This window comes from Cricetulus griseus, assembly GCF_003668045.3.
Source record: "Cricetulus griseus strain 17A/GY chromosome 1 unlocalized genomic scaffold, alternate assembly CriGri-PICRH-1.0 chr1_1, whole genome shotgun sequence".
NCBI lineage: Eukaryota > Metazoa > Chordata > Mammalia > Rodentia > Cricetidae > Cricetulus > Cricetulus griseus.
In genome coordinates this window covers 67,019,067-67,037,729 of record NW_023276807.1, presented here as the reverse complement: position 1 = coordinate 67,037,729, position 18,663 = coordinate 67,019,067, and the positions used below count along the sequence as shown (strand labels likewise).

The 18,663-nt window shown below is 43.3% G+C and overlaps 2 protein-coding genes across 4 annotated transcripts in view; both read left to right on the top strand.

Annotated features, from left to right (window-relative positions):
* The window catches only part of Cdc16 (cell division cycle 16), a 28,413-nt gene extending 25,006 nt beyond the window's left edge, over window positions 1–3,407 (top strand). For 2 of the 3 annotated variants that reach the window (XM_027387790.2, XM_027387791.2), the window contains exon 18: window positions 2,855–3,407. In XM_027387790.2, coding sequence (XP_027243591.1) covers window positions 2,855–3,114 — 260 coding nt within the window. In that variant the 3' untranslated portion in view covers window positions 3,115–3,407. The remainder of the gene's footprint in view (window positions 1–2,854) is intronic. The other variant, XM_027387792.2, reaches the window with a different exon arrangement.
* Window positions 3,408–6,521: 3,114 nt separating this feature from the next.
* On the top strand, window positions 6,522–18,329 carry Upf3a (UPF3A regulator of nonsense mediated mRNA decay). Its single transcript, XM_027387789.2, is given in 10 exon segments — window positions 6,522–6,757; window positions 6,977–7,083; window positions 8,534–8,640; window positions 10,139–10,237; window positions 10,350–10,460; window positions 13,408–13,463; window positions 13,551–13,706; window positions 16,322–16,452; window positions 17,759–17,975; window positions 17,978–18,329. Coding segments are annotated over 10 exon segments (1,221 nt in total). The 5' UTR covers window positions 6,522–6,556; the 3' UTR covers window positions 18,014–18,329.
* The last annotated feature ends 334 nt before the right edge of the window (window positions 18,330–18,663 follow it).

Here is an 18,663-nt window from a genome sequence, read left to right as displayed (position 1 = left end):
TTGCATCTGTGGTTCCTAATTGTTTACTCAGCTTTTCCACTTCCAGCATTCCCTCAGTTTGTGTTTTATTGTCTCTGTTTCAGTTTTCAGGTCTTCAACTGTTTCCTTCAGCTGTTTAATTGTATTTCCTTGGCTTTCCTTGATTTCTTGCATCTTTTCGTTTGTCTTTTCTTCCATTTATCTGAAGTATTTTCTCATTTCCTCTTTTAGGGTCTCTATCATCTGCATGAAGTTGTTTTTAAGGTTGCTTTCTTCTGCTTCATCTGTGTTGGGATGTTCATGTCTTGCTGGTGTAGAATCCCTAAGCTCTGGTGTCATATTGGTTTTCCTGTTGTTGGATGTGTTCTTATATTGTCATCTTCCCATCTCTTCTTCCAGTGGGTACAGGTGGTGTCTCTTCCTTTCCTAATGTGTTCGGGTCCAAGGTTCTCTTCTGGTGGGTGTAAGAGGGTCCGATACTCTGATGGGTCTCAGGGTGGGTGCAGGCAGGTCTGAGGCATTGCTCTCAGTGTTGGTGGGATAGGGACTAGCACAGAGATGTCAGCAGACTCTAGGTTGCTTGTTCCTGGGGGGGGGGGGGCACTGAGTCGATCTCTACTTGGCTCTTCTTTAGAAACAAGTATTGTGGGATCAGAAGAGCCCATTGAGGTTAAATGTTAGGATCTTTAAAGAGGAAAACCATAGAGAGGGGCAATGATAAACTGAGCTTTAATAAAATGAATAACTAAACACCATTACAAGAATGAAAGGCCTGCCAGACTCACAACACAGCATATCAGAAAATTCATTTCTACAATAAAACAAAAATCCTGCCAGAAAAAAAAATGCATTAAATATGGGCAAAGATGCTGCAAGTGGTAGCATATGTCTATAATCCTACCGCTTGAGCTGCTGCAGCAGGAGGGTCACAGGACCCAGATCAGTTTGAGCTGTATATACAGTTTTGAATTACACTGTGTGTGTGTATCCTGCCCATGAAAAGGGCAAACACTGAAAGAGTGGCATATAGTTAGGAATACAAAAAAAATTGTGTGTAGTCAGGAAACATTGAAGGCATTCAGCAACATCACTTACCTGAGAATGCAGCTGGCATTGGCATAACAGGCCACCACGCATCTCTAAGCAACTAGTGCTCTTGACCACCGAGCCATCTCAACAACCCCAACTAGTGTTGGTGATGATGTGGAACAACTGACATTTCTGTGGTTTTTCATTATGCTAGAGTCAGAAATGAATAAAAACTGGAAAACTACCCACTGTGTTACCAGTTGCCAGTTAAATATTGCTGAGTAACAGGCTACTCAAACTCAGCAGTTTAATCAATGTAATGAATGGTTGAGTTCTCTGGTCACTTGAGTGCCCTTCTCTGGGCTCTCTGGTTCATTCATGTGACTGTGGTCAGCAGATGTATGACTGGTTCCATGATGGGCTCACCAGTGGGTGGACAACCTCAGCTAGGACAGCCAAGTCCTGAGATTTTCATCCAAAGCTACTAAAAAGTATATAGACAAGGAATAAAACTTCAAGACCTTGAAACCTGAACTTCACATTCATCCTATATTCATTAAAACAAATCATTGGTGGAGGAAGGCTTGTCTGGGTTAAGGATGCAGAGCTATTTCCTTCCTTCCTTCCTTCCTTCCTTCCTTCCTTCCTTCCTTCCTTCCTTCCTTTCTTTCTTTCTTTCTTTCTTTCTCTGTGGCTTTGGAGGCTGTCCTGGAACTAGCTCTTGTAGCCCAAGCTGGTCTCGAACTCACAGAGATCTGCCTGCCTCTGCCTCCCGAGTGCTGGGATTAAAGGCGTGCGCCACCACCGCCCAGCTTATATATACATTTTCTTACACACACACACACACACACACACACATTCTCTCTCTCTCTCTCTCTCTCTCTCTCTCTCTCTCTCTCTCTCTCTCTCTCTCTCTGAAGACCCAGGGTAAAAATCTTACCACCAATAGTAGGCATCCCCTGTGACTTGGAGGGAAGGGGTCTGAGCTCCAGCAGACCCTTGTCAGGCTTTCTGCTACTGTGTTGAAATGACTTGATAGAAACAACCCGGAAAAGGTTTGTTTTGATGCACAGTTTCAGGAGCTCTAGTCTAAGGCATGAGGAAGCAGAGCAGCTAGGAAGCTGCTCTGGCAGCTAGGAAGCTGAGGGAGAAAATGCTGTGTTTGCTGCCTTTTTTTTTTTTCTTTCTCAACGTTTTATCCCGTCTGGATCCCTCGCTTAGGGATGTCACTGCCCACATTCAGTACAGGTCCTCCCCTCTGAATTGTTCCTCCTGAACTGCCCTTACAGGCACACCTCAAATGTTCTTTACAAATTACTGAGGTGTTTCGTAGCATATTCAAGTTCCAAGTTAAAACTTTCTGCTTATTGTTTTTATTTTTAGGATGCTTATGTTATCTTATGCCAAAGTACCTAGCTTTGAAAGCTAGGTATGAAATCCATAATGTTTTCAGTTATTCAGAAATTACTGAACCCAATCTGACTAGGTTGGCCCAAATATATATAATCTTAATATTTTTATATATTTTGACATCACTTGAAAATATACTTCAGCTTCTATGAGCAGTAGATTAGTGGCTGTACCCAACATGGTCTAAGGAGCACAATTACTCAAACTTTGGGAAAGTTAGCTGTGGAGCCATGAAAGAACCATGATTGTGTGTGCTTTGAAAACTTATCAGCATCTCCTTTGAGAATTTGGAAGATAAAGAACAAAGGGGAAGAAGAAAATGGCCATTCCCCTGCCGACCTGTGTTTAAAGTACAGTTGGACTTAAATGGCAATGGTAGTAGCATAACTATTAATGGTGGAATTTCATGTTTTCTAATTATGATGTTTCTTTTTAGGAGCAGACATTAAAGACAAATTAAAATGTTACGACTTTGATGTGCATACAATGAAGACACTAAAAAACATCATCTCCCCTCCATGGGATTTCAGGGACTTTGAAGTAGAAAAGCCAAACACAGAGGAAGCAGGGCTTGCACCTCTGGAAAACTCCACTAAAACTCCAGACTCCAGACCTCCCTTGGAAGAAACTTTTGAAATTGAAATGAATGAAAGCGACATGATGTTAGAGACATCTATGTCAGACCACAGCACCTAACTCAAGACAGTGGTCTAGAACCCACCCCCCCCCCACGCTTATATTTGTAGGTCAGTATTCCCTTATATCCTTGCTAGTCTTAGAATTTCCCACTTCCTAAGGTGAGTCCAAACTACATTTCTATGTTGAGGACCAGTGGCCTGAATTAAGAGATGGGTTAGCACACCTTGGCAGCAGATATATTCTGATATTCTGAATCTACAAAGTAGTTATACATAGTCAAATAAAGATGGCAAAATGTTCATTGTGTTTTTCTTTTTCAATAAAGACTTTGGGAAACCATTTCCAACATAGTAGAGTGTATCAGTTACCTTTCTGTTGCTGTAATAAAATTCTATGAAGGCAACTTGCTAAAAGAAGAGTTTGTTTCTTGCAGTTTCAGAGGGATGAGCTTTATTGTGCTAGAGAAGCAAGCAGCAGGCACGCATGGTAGCTAACCGGATTGGAAGGTTATCACATCCCAACCACAAGCATGATGAAGAGTGAAACTGGAAGTATATGGAGGATAAATACTTCCGAAGTCTGCCCCGGTGACACATTTCCTCTGCAAGGTTATACTCTAGTTTTCCCCAAGGTTCTCTTCTTGTTATAGCAGTCTGGAGGCAGAGGCAGGTATATCTCCGAGTTTGGGGCCAGCCTGGTCTATGTAGTGAGTTCCAGGACAGCCAGGATTATATTAGTGAGACCCTATTTTTAAATAAAAATAAGAAGTAGGCCCATGTTATGTAGGTCTTGCTACCAAGACCCTTAGTTCAGTCCCTGGAATTCACATGGTGAAAGGAACTGCCTTCTCCAAGGTGTGAAACCACACAGAGATGCACTTAATAAATAACATAATGTCTCGCTGATAACTATCTTGGCTGATACTCATCCAGCTGTTAACTGTTGTTTACAAGAACATTTTCTTTTATTTTCCTTTCAACTGTGTCTATTTAAAGTACATCTATGTGTAATTGGACTTTTCTTTAAGCTGCCAGCTCACAACAACACAGAAACCCATCATTACAAAAGCTCAGCCCCAGCCTAGACCTGTTCCACCATGGTGCTCCCACAACTTGAATCAACCCAAATATTACCTTAATCCATGTTCTGTGGCATGGCTTGTTACCCTCTCTCTCCAAACTGGCCATGCTGCTTCCTCTGCATCTGGGTGACAATTGCCTTTCTTCCCAGTGTCTTCTGTCTTCCACAGTCCCACCTAACCTCTTTCTAACTAATGGCTGTTCAGCTTTTTATTACAGCAACAGAACAATACATTTTCACACAGTGTACAAATATCCCACATCTATGCTAGACAATGCATCACAACCTAGGTAAAGCTCAATGAGAGTAAAATCTCTTAAAATAATCATATTTACTCTTGTAAATGAGTGTGTGTTAGTTTGTGTGTGCACATATGTGGCAAGTGCATTTCATTGTATGAAAACAGGAATACTATGTGCCACTGTGAATGTCAGTCCTCAACCTTCCACCTTGGTAGAAACAACATCTGTTTTACTGCTGTTACACTAGGCCAGCAGGCCCACAAGCTTCTGGAGATTCTGTTTCTACTTCACATCTTCCCATAGGAACACTGGTATAGCACTGGTTCTGTCCTGAGTGCCCCCAAGTGAATTTTCACATTTGAGCAGTTATATTTTTCAGTTCCACAGTGTCTGTTCCTTTTACAGAAATTAAACAAAAAGCAAGCCAGGTAGTGGTGGTCCACAACCTTTAATCCAAGGACTCAGGAGGCAGAGGCAAGCAGATCTCTGTGAGTTCCAGGCCAGCCTGGTCTCCGGAGCAAGTTCCAGGACAGCCAGGAGTGTTTCACAAAGAAACCCTGTCTTGAGTTACCCCCCCCAAAAAAAAACAAAAACCATAAGCACTCAAAGCAATGACTCCCTGTGGGTTCTCTATTCATGCATCATTCCTAACGTCTTTGTGATTTCCATTAGCCCTTTGAACAGATTTCATATGGTCGATTGGCATCTTTGGCTAGTAATTTTATGTCTGGCCTTCCTCAGTTCTTATCAATATTTTTCCCCCTGTGTTAACCATATCTTCCAGATTTTTCCTGTGCTTTGTAATTTTGTGTTAAGAAATACATAAGTTTTTTTGTTTATTTTAATAATCTTAATTTTTTGGAAAATAGATTTCTTTCATATATTTGGATCACAGTTTCCTAATGGCTTCCTCAGCTTGCCTGTTTGTACAACCCAGGACCACCTGCCCAGAGGTGGCACTGCACACAGTTGACTGAACCCTCACAGGTCAATCATTAATCAAGAAACTGCCCCTTGGGCTAATCTGATGGAAGCCATTCCTCAATCAAGGTTCCCTTCTTCCATGTGACTCTAGTTTTTGTCAAGTTCATAAAAACTAACCAGTGCAGCTGACCACTTACCAACTTGACACACATCACCATTAAACCATAACCTTTCCTAGTTTATCCTCCAAGATGTTAATACTACAATATAAAATATAGTACAACCAAAAAACAAAACAAAACAGTACAACCGTAAAAGTCCCTCTTTAAAAAATGTGTTAAAAGTTGAGACACTCAGCCTGGCAGTGATGGTGCACACTTTTAATCCCAGCACTTGGGAGACAGAGGCAGGTGGATCTCTGTGAGTTTGAGACCAGTCTGGTCTACAAAAGCTAGTTTCAGGACATCCTCCAAAGCCACAGAGAAACCCTGTCTCGAAAATCCAAAAAAATAAAAAAAGTTGTGACACTCCTGGCCCAGTCTGCTATAAAGGGCCATATGTGGGGCCCTGACACTGATGCTTGAGGCCTTGGCATGTGTTCTTTGAGTCTTTAGCCTATTTAAAATGTCACATTTCAAGAGAGTCAAAACAGGAGTCACTGTGAAGCCTGGATGCACTTAAAAGTAAATCTCCACATTTCTGACATTTCTTTCTCTCAGGACAAAGGTGCTGTAACTAAAAAACTACAGCCAACAGTGAAGAAGTAAAATTTGAGCACATAGGAAAACTGTGCCGCTTCTACGTCTATTAAAGAAAAATGTTTTTAGTTGCGGTGCTGTCCCAGCGACTCTGAGTGGTGCCAGAAATCGCTCTGGGCCCCTGGGACCTCCCAGTCCTAGACTACCCCGGATGCCATCCACACCGCAGGCCCGCAGGCCATAGGGTGTCCGGAGGAGCGTGCATTTGTTTTGCATGCACAGTGAGACAGCACTGATTTCCTGTCGTCGCTGTTGTAGGATGCTGAGGTTTTTTTGTGGAAAAGGCTGTTCTGAGCACACGTGTCAACTAGGAGCACTGTGAGCATTCAGTGCTGCCCCCCACCGGCTCTGGCAGCACCGGCACCTCCCTTTCCCCCGTCAGGGCCGGGGAGGGGACGCAGGACATCGAATGCCAAGGGAGGGGCCGCCTAGTCCTCGCGAGGCTTCGTTGTCGCGGAAGAGGAGGAGGAGGAGGCGGGCGGGCGGCGGGTGGGGATGCGCTCGGAGGAGGGGGCCGGAGGCCTGGGCACGGCTCTGTCTGCGCGGGGCCCCAGCTGGAGGGAGAAACTGTCGGCTCCGGAGGTCCCGTTCCGCCGCGAGTCGCCGCGGAGGGACACCGCAGTGGCCCCAACCCAGTCCTTCAGTGACAGCGGGGCGGGCAAGCCTCGCGAGGAGAAGAGGACGGCCCTGAGCAAGGTGGGCGCCGAGCCTCGGATCCCCGTGGGGGCGGGGTCAGCCGTTCTCGCGAGACGACGGCTCCCAGCCCGAGGCGGGCGGAGCTTGAGGGGGACGGCGCGGCGTGCTCGCCTTAGAGCTGGAGTCGCGGCGGCGTCTCCCTAGTGCTGCGAGCTCGCCGCCCGATGGTCGGGGCGGAGCGGGCCGCAGCAGCTAAATGATTAGCCATGGTCCTCCCAGGTGGTCCTCCGGCGGCTGCCCCCCGGCCTCACCAAAGAGCAGCTGGAAGAGCAACTGCGCCCCCTGCCTGCGCACGATTACTTCGAGGTGGTAGCTGCGGACCTCAGGTGAGGGCTGCCGCGGGACACACGGGACGGACGGACTGAGGACCCGGCGGCGATCACAACCGCAGTCTGTTCCCCTTCCGGATGTCAGTGCACGCCCACGTTATGGATGGGCAAGCCACCGTGTCACTCTGTGCAGAACCGTGGTGCGCCGGTGACACCGCGCTTTTTGATCCTTTATGCTTCTGTGCCTTCTTCCTCCACGTAGCTTTTAATAAATTGTGTGATGGGAAAAACCAGAGTGCATCCCTTATACACCAAGTCTGGAGTGTTTTCGCTAGTGAAGGACCTGTAGCTGAGCCCGGAAGAATTGCCACTGTCAGCACCACCACCCAGTCAGACAGGTTCTCTGCCTGAGGTGACTGCAGCAGCACAGGGCTGGCCTAACCAGCAGACGTCAGTGCCTTTAGGATTCGTGATTTTTCACGATTTTTACTTCTTGTGCCCTTTTATGTTCTCATTTATGTCGTATACAATTTCTTTTTTTTTTTTGTTTTTGTTTTTTGTTTGTTTTTTCGAGACAGGGTTTCTCTGTGTAGTTTTGGAGCCTATCCTGGCACCTGCTCTGGAGACCAGGCTGGCCTCGAACTCACAGAGATCCACCTGCCTCTGCTGGGATTAAAGGCGTGCGCCACCAACGCCCGGCGTACAATTTCTTTTTGGATGCCTATTTTTGTAAAAAAGAGTCTTCAATTAAAAATATAAGTAATTGCTAAACAGGTATCATTTGAAAACAGCAGGTGGTTTTCAGGTGACTGAGGTTTAGAAAAAGTTAAAACTGAGGGTACAATCCCAGCCCCTCCTTATAACTTTCGCCCTCCTATGAACAAACTTCTCTGACCTTTACTATTCTCTGTGAAATGGAATTGAAGAGTTCCCACCTGTGAAAATAAGTATGGCTCAGACAGGGAGAATGATTTCATTTTTCCTAGGTACCAATGCATCCGAAAAGAACCTCATAGTACAACATTCTCATCCATGAAGGAGCTAAGGCTAGTCTTGTTCTTGATGTACCAGGAATGACTAAAAATGTCCATGGCCTTTGGGTAACTTCTGAAGTCTAGTATTAGTTTGTTTTTTGAGACAGAGTTTCTCTGTGTAGCCCTGGCTGGACCTCGCTCTGCAGACCAGGATGGCCTTGAACTCACAGATCTGCCTGCCTCTGCCTCTGGAGTGCTGGGATTGATGGCATGTGCCACCACTGTCTGGCTGAAGTCTAGCATTTTAAACTGGTTTATGTACATTAGAGATGCTCCTGAGTAGTCAAGACCTCAGTGAATGGTTTTGTTTGTTTTGTTTTTTACTAAAGAATATCCAGATTGCTATAATTAGCTAAGAAGTGATTCTTTGGCGTGAAAAGTATTTTCTGTATTAATAAAAGGCAAACAAGGCAAAACTAAGGTAGTCATGCAGTTTTATTTTTAACGTTTTTTATTGTTACCTCATATTTCAGTCTCTATCCTCATCTCTACTCAAGAGCATACATTAATTTTCGGAACCCCGATGACATCCTTTTGTTCAGAGACCGCTTTGATGGATATATCTTCATTGGCAATAAAGGTGAGGTCCTTGGTGTCTCTGTGTGTATGTACACTCCTGTGTGTGTGTGTGTGTGTGTGTGTGTGTGTGTGTGTGTGTACACTGTCTATGTGTGTATGTACAATTTGTGTGTGTACACTCCTGTGTGTGTACACCTGTATTCCTGTCTTCATTCTGCACAGTTGTTGAGGTTAGCACAAAATGTATTCTAAGTAAGTTCGACTTATAAAGTGATAACAGCTCAGTGGTTTAATTCAGAGGTGCGTGTGTTGGTTAAAGCCTAGTAACAGAGAACATGTCTTTATGTGTTCATCTTCCTTTCCATATAACAACAAAATGGGTCCCTGCTGCTTTCTTATTCACCTTTGTTCAAAACAAACCTTACATAGACGATAACATGAGTCCTTGAAGTCTCCAAACCCTTTAGCCCTATGTTTCTTTTAAGCAGAGTAATTTCCTGGAACTTAAATAACACTTTAGTAGTTGAATTGGTATCTTAACATTAATTCTTTTTAAATTTTTATTTTTATTTTTATTTTAGGTGTCTGTATGTGTGCATGCCTGAGTGCATGTATGTATACCATGTGTGTGCAGGTATCCTCAGAAGCTAGAAGAGGGCATCAGATTCCCTGGAACTGGAGTTACAGGTGTTTGTGAGTCACCTAATGTAAGGTGATTAGAACCAAACCCAGGTCCTATGCAAGAAGGTCATAGACTCTTAACCCTTCTGAAGCCCATAACATCTTGAAATTAAAATAATTGATGTTGGAGAGATGACTCAGTGGTTAAAAGCACTGCTGCTCTTCCAGAGGGCCTGGTTTCAATTCCCAGTACCCACACGGCAGCTCACAACTGTCTGTAACTCCTGTTCCAGGGGATTCAACATACTCACACAGACATATACATAGGCAAAAACACCAGTGCACATTTAAAAAAAAAAAAAAATCCTTTAAAATAGTTGACTGTAGCCGGGCGTTGGTGGCGCACGCCTTTAATCCCAGCACTCGGGAGGCAGAGGCAGATGAATCTCTGTGAGTTCGAGGCCAGCCTGGTCTCCAGAGTGGGTGCCAGGATAGGCCCCAAAGCTACACAGAGAAACCCTGTCTCGAAAAACAAAAAAATAAAATAAAATAAAAATAAAAAAATTAAAAAAGAAATAAAAATACTTGACTGTAACTAAAACAAAACAGCAAAAACTGACTAGAAGAGAAACCCTGTCTTGAAAAAAACAAAAATAAAAAAAATAAAAAAAACAACAACAAAACAAAAGTGACTGGTGATATTCCATTCATAATTATTTGGAAGTGATATGGAGTAGCTGGGTTTCCTCCCTTTTTAAAGTGGGCAGTTTGGGGTTGTGAAATGACCCCACAGAACCATGTTGTGTAGTAAGACTTGCTTCCTTGCCAGAGCAGTTACCTTGTCATCATGCTTTAGCCCCATAGGAGTCAGATAATGGTTTCCCAAAGTGGGTATAGTAGAGTTTCATAATGATGTATGGAATATGTCTCCACCAAAGGCCTGGAGTACCCTGCAGTGGTGGAGTTTGCTCCATTCCAGAAGATTGCAAAAAAGAAGCCGAGGAAGAAAGATGCCAAGACTGGAAGCATTGAAGATGGTGAGACCTTTTCAAAGGCTGATGTAATGTGCTGACCAAACATTGCCTGTTAGGTGGAAGGGGGATGCATTCATTCATTTATTCGTTTACTCATTCTGTTTTGAATTTACAGACCCAGAATATAAACAGTTTCTGGAAACATACAGTCTGGAGGAAGAAAAAACCAGTGCTAGTCCCGAGACACTTTTGGGAGAGATAGAAGTGAAGACAAGAGAACTCCTTGGTCTGTCTTCCTCATTTCTTTATTGAGATACTTACTAATGGAGTATGTATTTAACTCTCCTTTTTTCAAGGCAGTGGTAAAATTTCTTTTTGTTACAGGCTTGATAGAAACAGTATTTTGTACTTTCGACACAGGAGTGATGAGGTGGAGAAATGTTTTTGAGCCTTTGTTGATGAGATGTTTTTAGGGGTCTTCATTTAAAGCGATTATGCTTCCAAAGACAAATGTATGGTCTTGGCTGGGTCAGAGCAAGCCTTCCAAGGAAGCTAGCCAGATTATCATCACCCATGTTTCTTATACCTATGACATTAGTCAGACATAGATTTTGATATTCAAACACTTCATAGACTTGCAGAATATGGCATTTAAATGTTTTAATATTAGTATTCCGTTGATATGAGACACAATTGCTCCTGACAGCACCGAGCTATTCCTGAGAGTATGTTGAGCACTGATGTCACTCCTGGAGTCTGTTCTCCTCAGCTAATGGCCTCTTGGGCAAAGAACTGCCCCCACCTTGACCGCTGACTTTGGACATGCTGTCCTACTGTGTTTACAGGAGATAAAACTTAGAAGACTGCTGAACCTTGCTAAGTCAGGGTAAGATAGCCTTTCAACTTCCCTGCTTCTGTGTTGGTCATTCTGATACTCTAGGCCTTAGCCAAAGCTGGTTGCCCTTATGTTGCTTTGAGACTTTAGGTGACTGTCCAGGTAGCCCAATGTTTCTGTCTTCGCTGCACCTTTGGAAGTTGCCCTCCTGCACTTCCTGCCTGCCCTAGTATTGCTATCTTCCTTCTCAGGTCTTTGATGAGGCTGAAGATTAGACTGTCACAATTATTGTTCTCTCTTCCTAGATAGAAATTTTAGGTACAAGACTTAAGCTTGCCAGCGTAGGACAACTCTATAGCAATCTCTGTTATGCTTTTACCCTAGAACTGGATATGTATTTCTTGCCATTTGCTCTTGTTGCTTCACTGGCAATAGGTCTTAAGGGCGTATGTTCTTACATTTCCTTCTCCTAGTGCATACTTGATATTTGCTATCTTTATATATAGTTCTGTATCAAGTCTACATCTTTTCTTTAGACTAAAAGGGGAATTGTAGTGAGATATCCACCCCGCCTGCACCTGTTGCACTGACCACACCTGTTTAGGCATGGTCACAGGTGCGGATGTGACAGGGGAAGGCTACGTCTGGGGTCCTGGACCCCAGCTCGCTCTCTTGGTTCCAGTCAGGTCACAGACAGCAGCCTGGGTGTGGATCTTTGGAGCTGGAACTTGTGGGTCATCTGTTTCTTACGTAAGTGACTTCTCCCCGACTAAAATTACAGGTTATCGTCACCCATGTTTCAGCTCGAGTCTGGGGTCTGCTTGAATTCCCTTCATGCTTCCTCCTAGAGTGGTGTATTTAGAAATGTCTGTCTCCTGGCACCAGGAAACCTCTTCTCAGGAGGCTGGAGAGATAACTTGGAGGTTAAGAGCATGGGTTGCTCTTCAGTAGGACCCAGGTTGGCTTCCCAGCACCCAAAGGGTACCTTACAGCTATCTATAACTCCAGTACCAGGAGATCCAGTGCTGTCTCCTGGCCTCTGTGGGTGCTGCACACACATGGTGCGCAAACATACATGCAAGCAGAACACCCAGAAACATAAAGTAAAGATTTTAAAAAACAAAACCCTTTTCTCATGGCCTGGCACCCCTTATATGTTCTGCTCACTTGTCTAGACTTGTATAACAGCTCAGGTATAATTGGTTTGTTAGTCTCCACTTCCACGGTGGAACTATATTTTCATCTTTGTTGTTGCAGCAAAGAGACAATTAGAAATTGAACGTATGGTGAATAAACGGACTGTAGAGTCTAGAGCTCTATAGGAACAGAATGTAAGCTTGTGTAATTGAAGAGATGTCCGAAACTCTAGTGTTGAGACCTGAGCCCTGGATTCCTTCCAAGGAATGGAATCATTGTTCTGTCCAAAGCGAACGGTGAAGCAAGGGACTGGCAGTGGCTCTTGTTCCCCAGGAGCAGCTGTTGTAGTCTGCTGAGCATCTGTTTTAGAGGTCAGATTTTGGGTAAGAAGGGGATGGTAGACAGAGGAGTGAGGGCGCAAAAAGAACTAGACCAGAGGTCTAAGATGAGCAGATGTCTAATTGCATATAGAGTGGCATGTGTTAAAGACTTTGTATTACTGGGCTGGAGAGATGGCTCTGTGGTTAAGAGCACTGTCTGCTCACTGCCATTGCTAACCAGTTCCAGGGAATCTGGCACCCTGCTCTGACCACCACAGACACCAGGCTTAGACATAGTACATAGACATGCATACAGACAGAATACTCATATAGATAAAGTAAAACTAAATAAACCTTTAAAAAAAAAACACTAAAAAGTGGAAAAGCAAAACATCTGATAGCTTGCATGGCATCAAAGTAAATATGTAAATATTATGACTACTTTAAGAAAAAGAATCATGTGTCTTTTTCTTCACTGTTGCCTGTGCTCCTGTAAATAACCGCTTACCTATAGTCCTATAAACAGTCATCAAACAACAAAAAACGGAAGGTAGACCGTGGAAGCAGGAGGGTTGGCTGAGAAGAGAAAGGGGCCTGCAGGATCAGGCGGGGTCAAGTGTGGGCCACAGAGTATACATGTAATCAAAATACATTATATACATGTATGAAAATGTCATAATGACCCATTATTGTATATAATTGATATATATTAATAAGTTTAAAAGAATGGCATGCCCGCTGTATGCAAATTACTTGAATTTGTAATGATAGAGTAGAGTAAGAATGCCCCTTGGCACAGTGCATGCTCATATAAATTTTACAGATAATAGTCTTCCCCTAATTTTTTCCCCTAATTGTTTTAATATTAAATTGGAAACAGTATCTAAAATAAATTTCAAGTTAGAAGTGATATGTAATGTATGACAATTTTTGTTCTTTAGCCAGAAGAACCACACCTCTTTTGGAATATATTAAAAATAGAAAACTAGAAAAACAGGTAGGTGATGCCTTACCTGGTGAATATCCTGTGCCCGCTGTTTCCATCCACAAAATTTACTATGTATTTATTTGGCTGTACCTTCAGAGAATTCGAGAAGAGAAGCGTGAAGAGCGGAGGAGGAGGGAGTTAGAGAAGAAGCGTTTGCGGGAAGAAGAAAAGAGGAAAAGGAGAGAGGAGGAGAGGTGTAAAAGGAAAGAGGCGGATAGACAGAAGAGAACCGAGAAGGAAGTGAAGATTAAGGTAATTTTGAGGAAACATTCTTTTCCTCCAGAGTGTAGTTCTTACAGTGATTGTGCCATGTAAGTATTTTAACTCTTTAAAATCATAAAGCATTTTCAATTAATTGAGCCCTTTATCAGTTCTTTATCCATTCTACAACAGTGGCCTCAGGCGTTACCTGGGACGAAGCATCTTTATACAACCTGTGTGTGCTGAGGTGGGAGCAGGCCTGAGGCTCTGGCCTCCCAATGCCGAATGGGTCACAGGACCCGAAGGGTCCCCTGCCTTAGATTTTCCTGAGTAAAAACACATCCCTGAGAACTACCTGCCCGGCTTCTCTGTGACCTGCCTCAGCAACTCAGAACTCAGACTCACATCTGAGGCTCAGCACTAGGCAGCACCCATAGGTTTCACCCTCATATCCAGTTTTTTCCAGGCTATCCTGGAACTCGCTTTGTAAACTGTGTTTTGTAAACAGATTTGCCTGCCTCTGCCACTGCCTCTCTGTCTCTCTGTCTCTCTGCCCCTCTGCCTTCTGAGTGCTGGGACTAAAGCACTACCCATACCCAATAAGTGCTAATCCCTTCGGAAACTATACCTTCCTTAGTCCCAACTTTACAATGACTTTTTTGACCAGGCTACAGAATTTTCAAGTCTTTCTGTTTTGTCCCCCCCCCCTCAATTCCCACTGTAAATCTGGTTAAAAGAAGCAAGCAGTAACCATGGCATATACTGAATACTATGCTGTCTTGAAATTTCCTCCGTCAGATTACTTAGTTCATTACTTTTAAACTCAGCCTCCCACAAAGTGTCAGGACCTGGACAAATGTAAACAGTCTGCCAGCAACTAACACAGGTAGCTTGTGATCTTATTTCCATTCGAGCTCTGTGCCTTCCTGTTGGCATTCTAGTCATCCACACTCCCCCTGGTATTGTCCTTTATGGCTCTTTGTTTATTTATTGTTTTTTAGTACTAGGAACTGAACCCAGGGCCTGTTGTACCCTAGACAAGTGCCTGTCACTGAGCTATGCCCCCAGCATTATCCTATGTTATTTTATTCATTTTTATTTTTTCTTATTGAGACAGAGTCTCATGTTGCCCAGGCTGGCCTTGAAATCACTGTGTATCTGCAGATGACATTAAATTACTTTTTTTTTTTTTTTAAAGATTTTATTTATTATGTATACAACATTCTGCTTCCATGTATATCTGCACACCAGAAGAGGGCACCAGATCTCATAATGGGTGGTTGTGAGCCACCATGTGGTTCCTGGGAATTGAACTCAGGACATTTGGAAGAGCAGTCAATGCTCTCAACCTCTGAGCCATCTCTCCAGCCCCATTAAATTACTTTTAAGATTCATTTATTTATTCATTCATTTTCACTCATTTAGAGGCAGGGTCTTATGTATCCCAAGCTGGCTTCAAACTTACTATGTAGCTGAGACTGAACTTAAACTCCTGTCTCTGCTTCCCGAGTGCTGAGATTATGCCAGCACAAGTTTACGTTGTGCTGAGGACCAAATCCAGGTCATTTCACCTCCTAGGCAAGCACTCTACTGATTGAGCTGCAAGTCCTTAGCCACTGTTTTTGTTGGCTTGTTTTGTTTAAGACAGAGTCTCAAAAGCTCAGGTTGGGCTTGCCCTCACTGTGTATCACAGGCTCCGTATATTCCTGGTAGTCCTTCTGAATGCTGTAATTGTAGACATTAACCTCCATGCTCAGCTTTAGAATTGTCCTGTGGGCCAGTGACATTCTAGGGCTTTTCTAGCCTGCATCTCCAAATGTTTCCAAACAAGTTCCAGTGAACCACATTGTCAGGGTCAGCTATGGCCATGACCCCACTCTCCAGTACCATTTTTTTCTTTCTTTCTTGTACTAATGACTTTTATGCAGCCATAGCCAGAATACCTGATAGTAACAAATGGAGACAGGTTTGTTTTGGTTCATAGTTTCAAGGATTTCAGTTGATAAACCCTGGCTGCACTCCTCCTGTGCCTATGGCTTGGCAGAACATGAGGGTGTGCGTTCATGTGGTGGCTCACTGCCCTATAGACAGGAATTAGAGGACAAAGAAGGAAGACACAGGGCATGATAGAGCTTCCAAGGGCATGCTGCTAGTGACCTGTTTCCAAAATAGTACTAGCTAGAGATTAAGGGTTTAACACATGAACTTTTGGGGAAAATTTAATACTCAAACTGTAACAATGACTTTGAAATTAACTTGTATAGTGAGTGACTTTATGTAAGGACACTTTAATGTTGGCACAAGGACAAAACAACCTAAGGTGTTTCTCAGAATTTGGCTCTGTTAGCAGTATATGTGGGTACTTACATGTAAATTAAAATTGGCTCATCGTACACATTTTGTTTAATAGTGTTCTTTTGTTAAATTGGATGCCATTATTTAACAGTCCTACATCATTTTTCATGATTGTACATATTTTATTGATAGTATCATATGTATTGAACCCAAAACAGCTGGGTGGGGGTTGTTTTTGATTTTTGGATCTACAACAATTCCTTTACTATTTAAACATTTGAGGTCAATATTGGTATATATTTTTAATTACTTAACAATTTCTTTTATAATACAACATTGAGTAATATTTTATTAACATTATAATTTCTCAGCTTCTTAAAAAGCTGGAAACAGAAGAAGCAACCACAGAGAAACCCAGAGAAAGAGGTGACTCAGTCAGTACTGGAGACGAAAAGCAGGAAGCCTGGCCAGTGGAAAGCCTGCCGGAGACGCCTGCTGAGAGGTGAGGATGCTCTTGTTTCCATGATTACTCCCTTCCCCCAGTGTGGCCTCATAGCATCTGTGCAATGTGCACTCTCCACATTGCCCTTGGAGTCTGAGAATTCTGCCAGAATATGCTAGCATGTGTGTTTCTGTTGACCATGCCAGGAGTTTAGTATGTATGCATTGAGTCAGCAGTCTCAAGTAGCTCTTCAAATTAGGGATGGTTCCCTTTGCTTCCTTAATTGTCAATTCTTTCTTTTCCTCCATAAGACTTTCTTTCTGGACTTACATCTCCAGGGTCTGCCCTCCGAGTCTTTCTTTCTGTATGATTCATACCTACTTACTGCTTTCCTTTGTATTTTGAGATTTCCCACCCATTTTTATCCCAGCCCTCTACAGTTTATCTGTGATTAAATTTCAGTTACCTACAACTTCTGATTTCAGAGTCCCATCTTTTAAGGCTGGCCAGTTTGGAGTTTTTTTGTTTGTTTGCTTTGGTTTTGTTTTGTTTTGTTTTTGTGGTGGAGCAATAGGCCTCAAGTATTGTAATTCCTCTTCTTAGCTCTGTCTTCTGTTGATATTGCCGCTTTATCTTTACCTGCTCATGGCATGGTTTCATGAGAAGAGCTCAGCCAGGAAGCTGGCAGGCATAACCTCTTGCCCAGAGTATCAAATCTGCCATGCTCATCCAGGCTTACCCGACCTAGGGTTTCTACCACTTGTTGGATCACAACTTTGTAATCTTTACACTTTGGTTTGTGTTGTAGTATTTTAGTGTCATTGTTTATGGTACAACAGTACCTGTTTTTATTGTCATATAGTCCTCACTTGTTCCCAGGCCTTCCATGGGGATAAGCCACAGAGGGAATATGGTGGTGGCTCATACCCATGGTTCAAGGAGGCACAGACTTCAAAAACCAAAAAACCAAGTAGCCATATGCTTACTCGCTATTCATTTAACCTTTTGATACACATGAACTAGTCTACCAGGCATTATTCAACTTCAGTTCATTTGGCTGTGCTTGGAGCATCACAGACATGTGTCTGGGGCCCTAGGAATGACACTCATTTAGTTCAGCTGTAAAATGGGAATCATTGGGAGAGTTGGGACAATGTATCTACATACCTCAGCATTACGTCATTATGTACTTGTCATTCAGATATAGTGGCAGATATTATTTGTCCATATTTGGTTAGAAGTTTGCTGTGAGCTCATTACTGCTAAACTCAGCAGCACCCACACACCCCATTCAGAGTCTGGAAGGGAGACAGGTAATCAGCCACCTGCCTCCAGTTAGTTATTGACCGTTTGTATTGACTCACAGGTTACAGGATGGCAGTGATAAAGAGCAAAGGGACAAAAGATTTCGAGAGAAAGAACCTGAAACTCCAAGATGTCACCCAGATGGTTGCAGGAAGCACAGCATTCACTCTGAGTTTGCCAGGTTTTCCAGAAGGAATAAAGATGAACCAAAGTGGGGGAAAGGCTTCACCCTGGGTACAGGGAAAATGGGGAGCCAGGATGGGAGTGTCCCTGTGGACAAGGCAGAGAGACCGAGCAAGGAGCAGAAGGGGTATGACAGCCTGGGACTAAGAAAGGAGCACCTGGGAAACAAGGTTCTATAGTCCATTGGGCCCATCTTCCCTGCCGGCGTGTGCCAAGAATATACAGCGTGCCTCTGCAGTCTTAGAGCTACTTTCCCCAAATAGAAAGTAGACAAGAAAACTCTGCCTAGGTGTGTAGAGGTCCGGGGTTGCACTGTGTCTGTGTCAGCTCACACACCCATGTGGGCTCACTTTGAAAGTCCGTATCTTCTAGAGTATTCTTGCTCACCTGGGGTACACTGAACTTGGAACTAAATTCATAATAAAACATACTATCATCTTTTTAAAGAATCAAGTTTTTATTTACCAGGAAGAAGTGTTTAGCATAAGTCATTTACTTGAGATTAATATTGTAAAATGTAGCCTTAGGATCATAAGGGAAACAGCATCTTGTGGAGCTTTCTTGGGTGTCACTGACTAGTCAGTAGTCCCATAGCTCATGAGGCAGTTCTGCCTGAGTGTGAATACAGTAGTGAGGTTCCTTTGAGTCCAGCAAAGAGATGTCTTTTCAGAAGTGTGAAATTCACCTCTGTTTGGTCACATTTCCCCAGAGACCCATTTCTGCCACTGGGTCCATGTTTAAGCTGCTCGTCATTGCACAACCAATGTTTGTGAACTGAGAGCT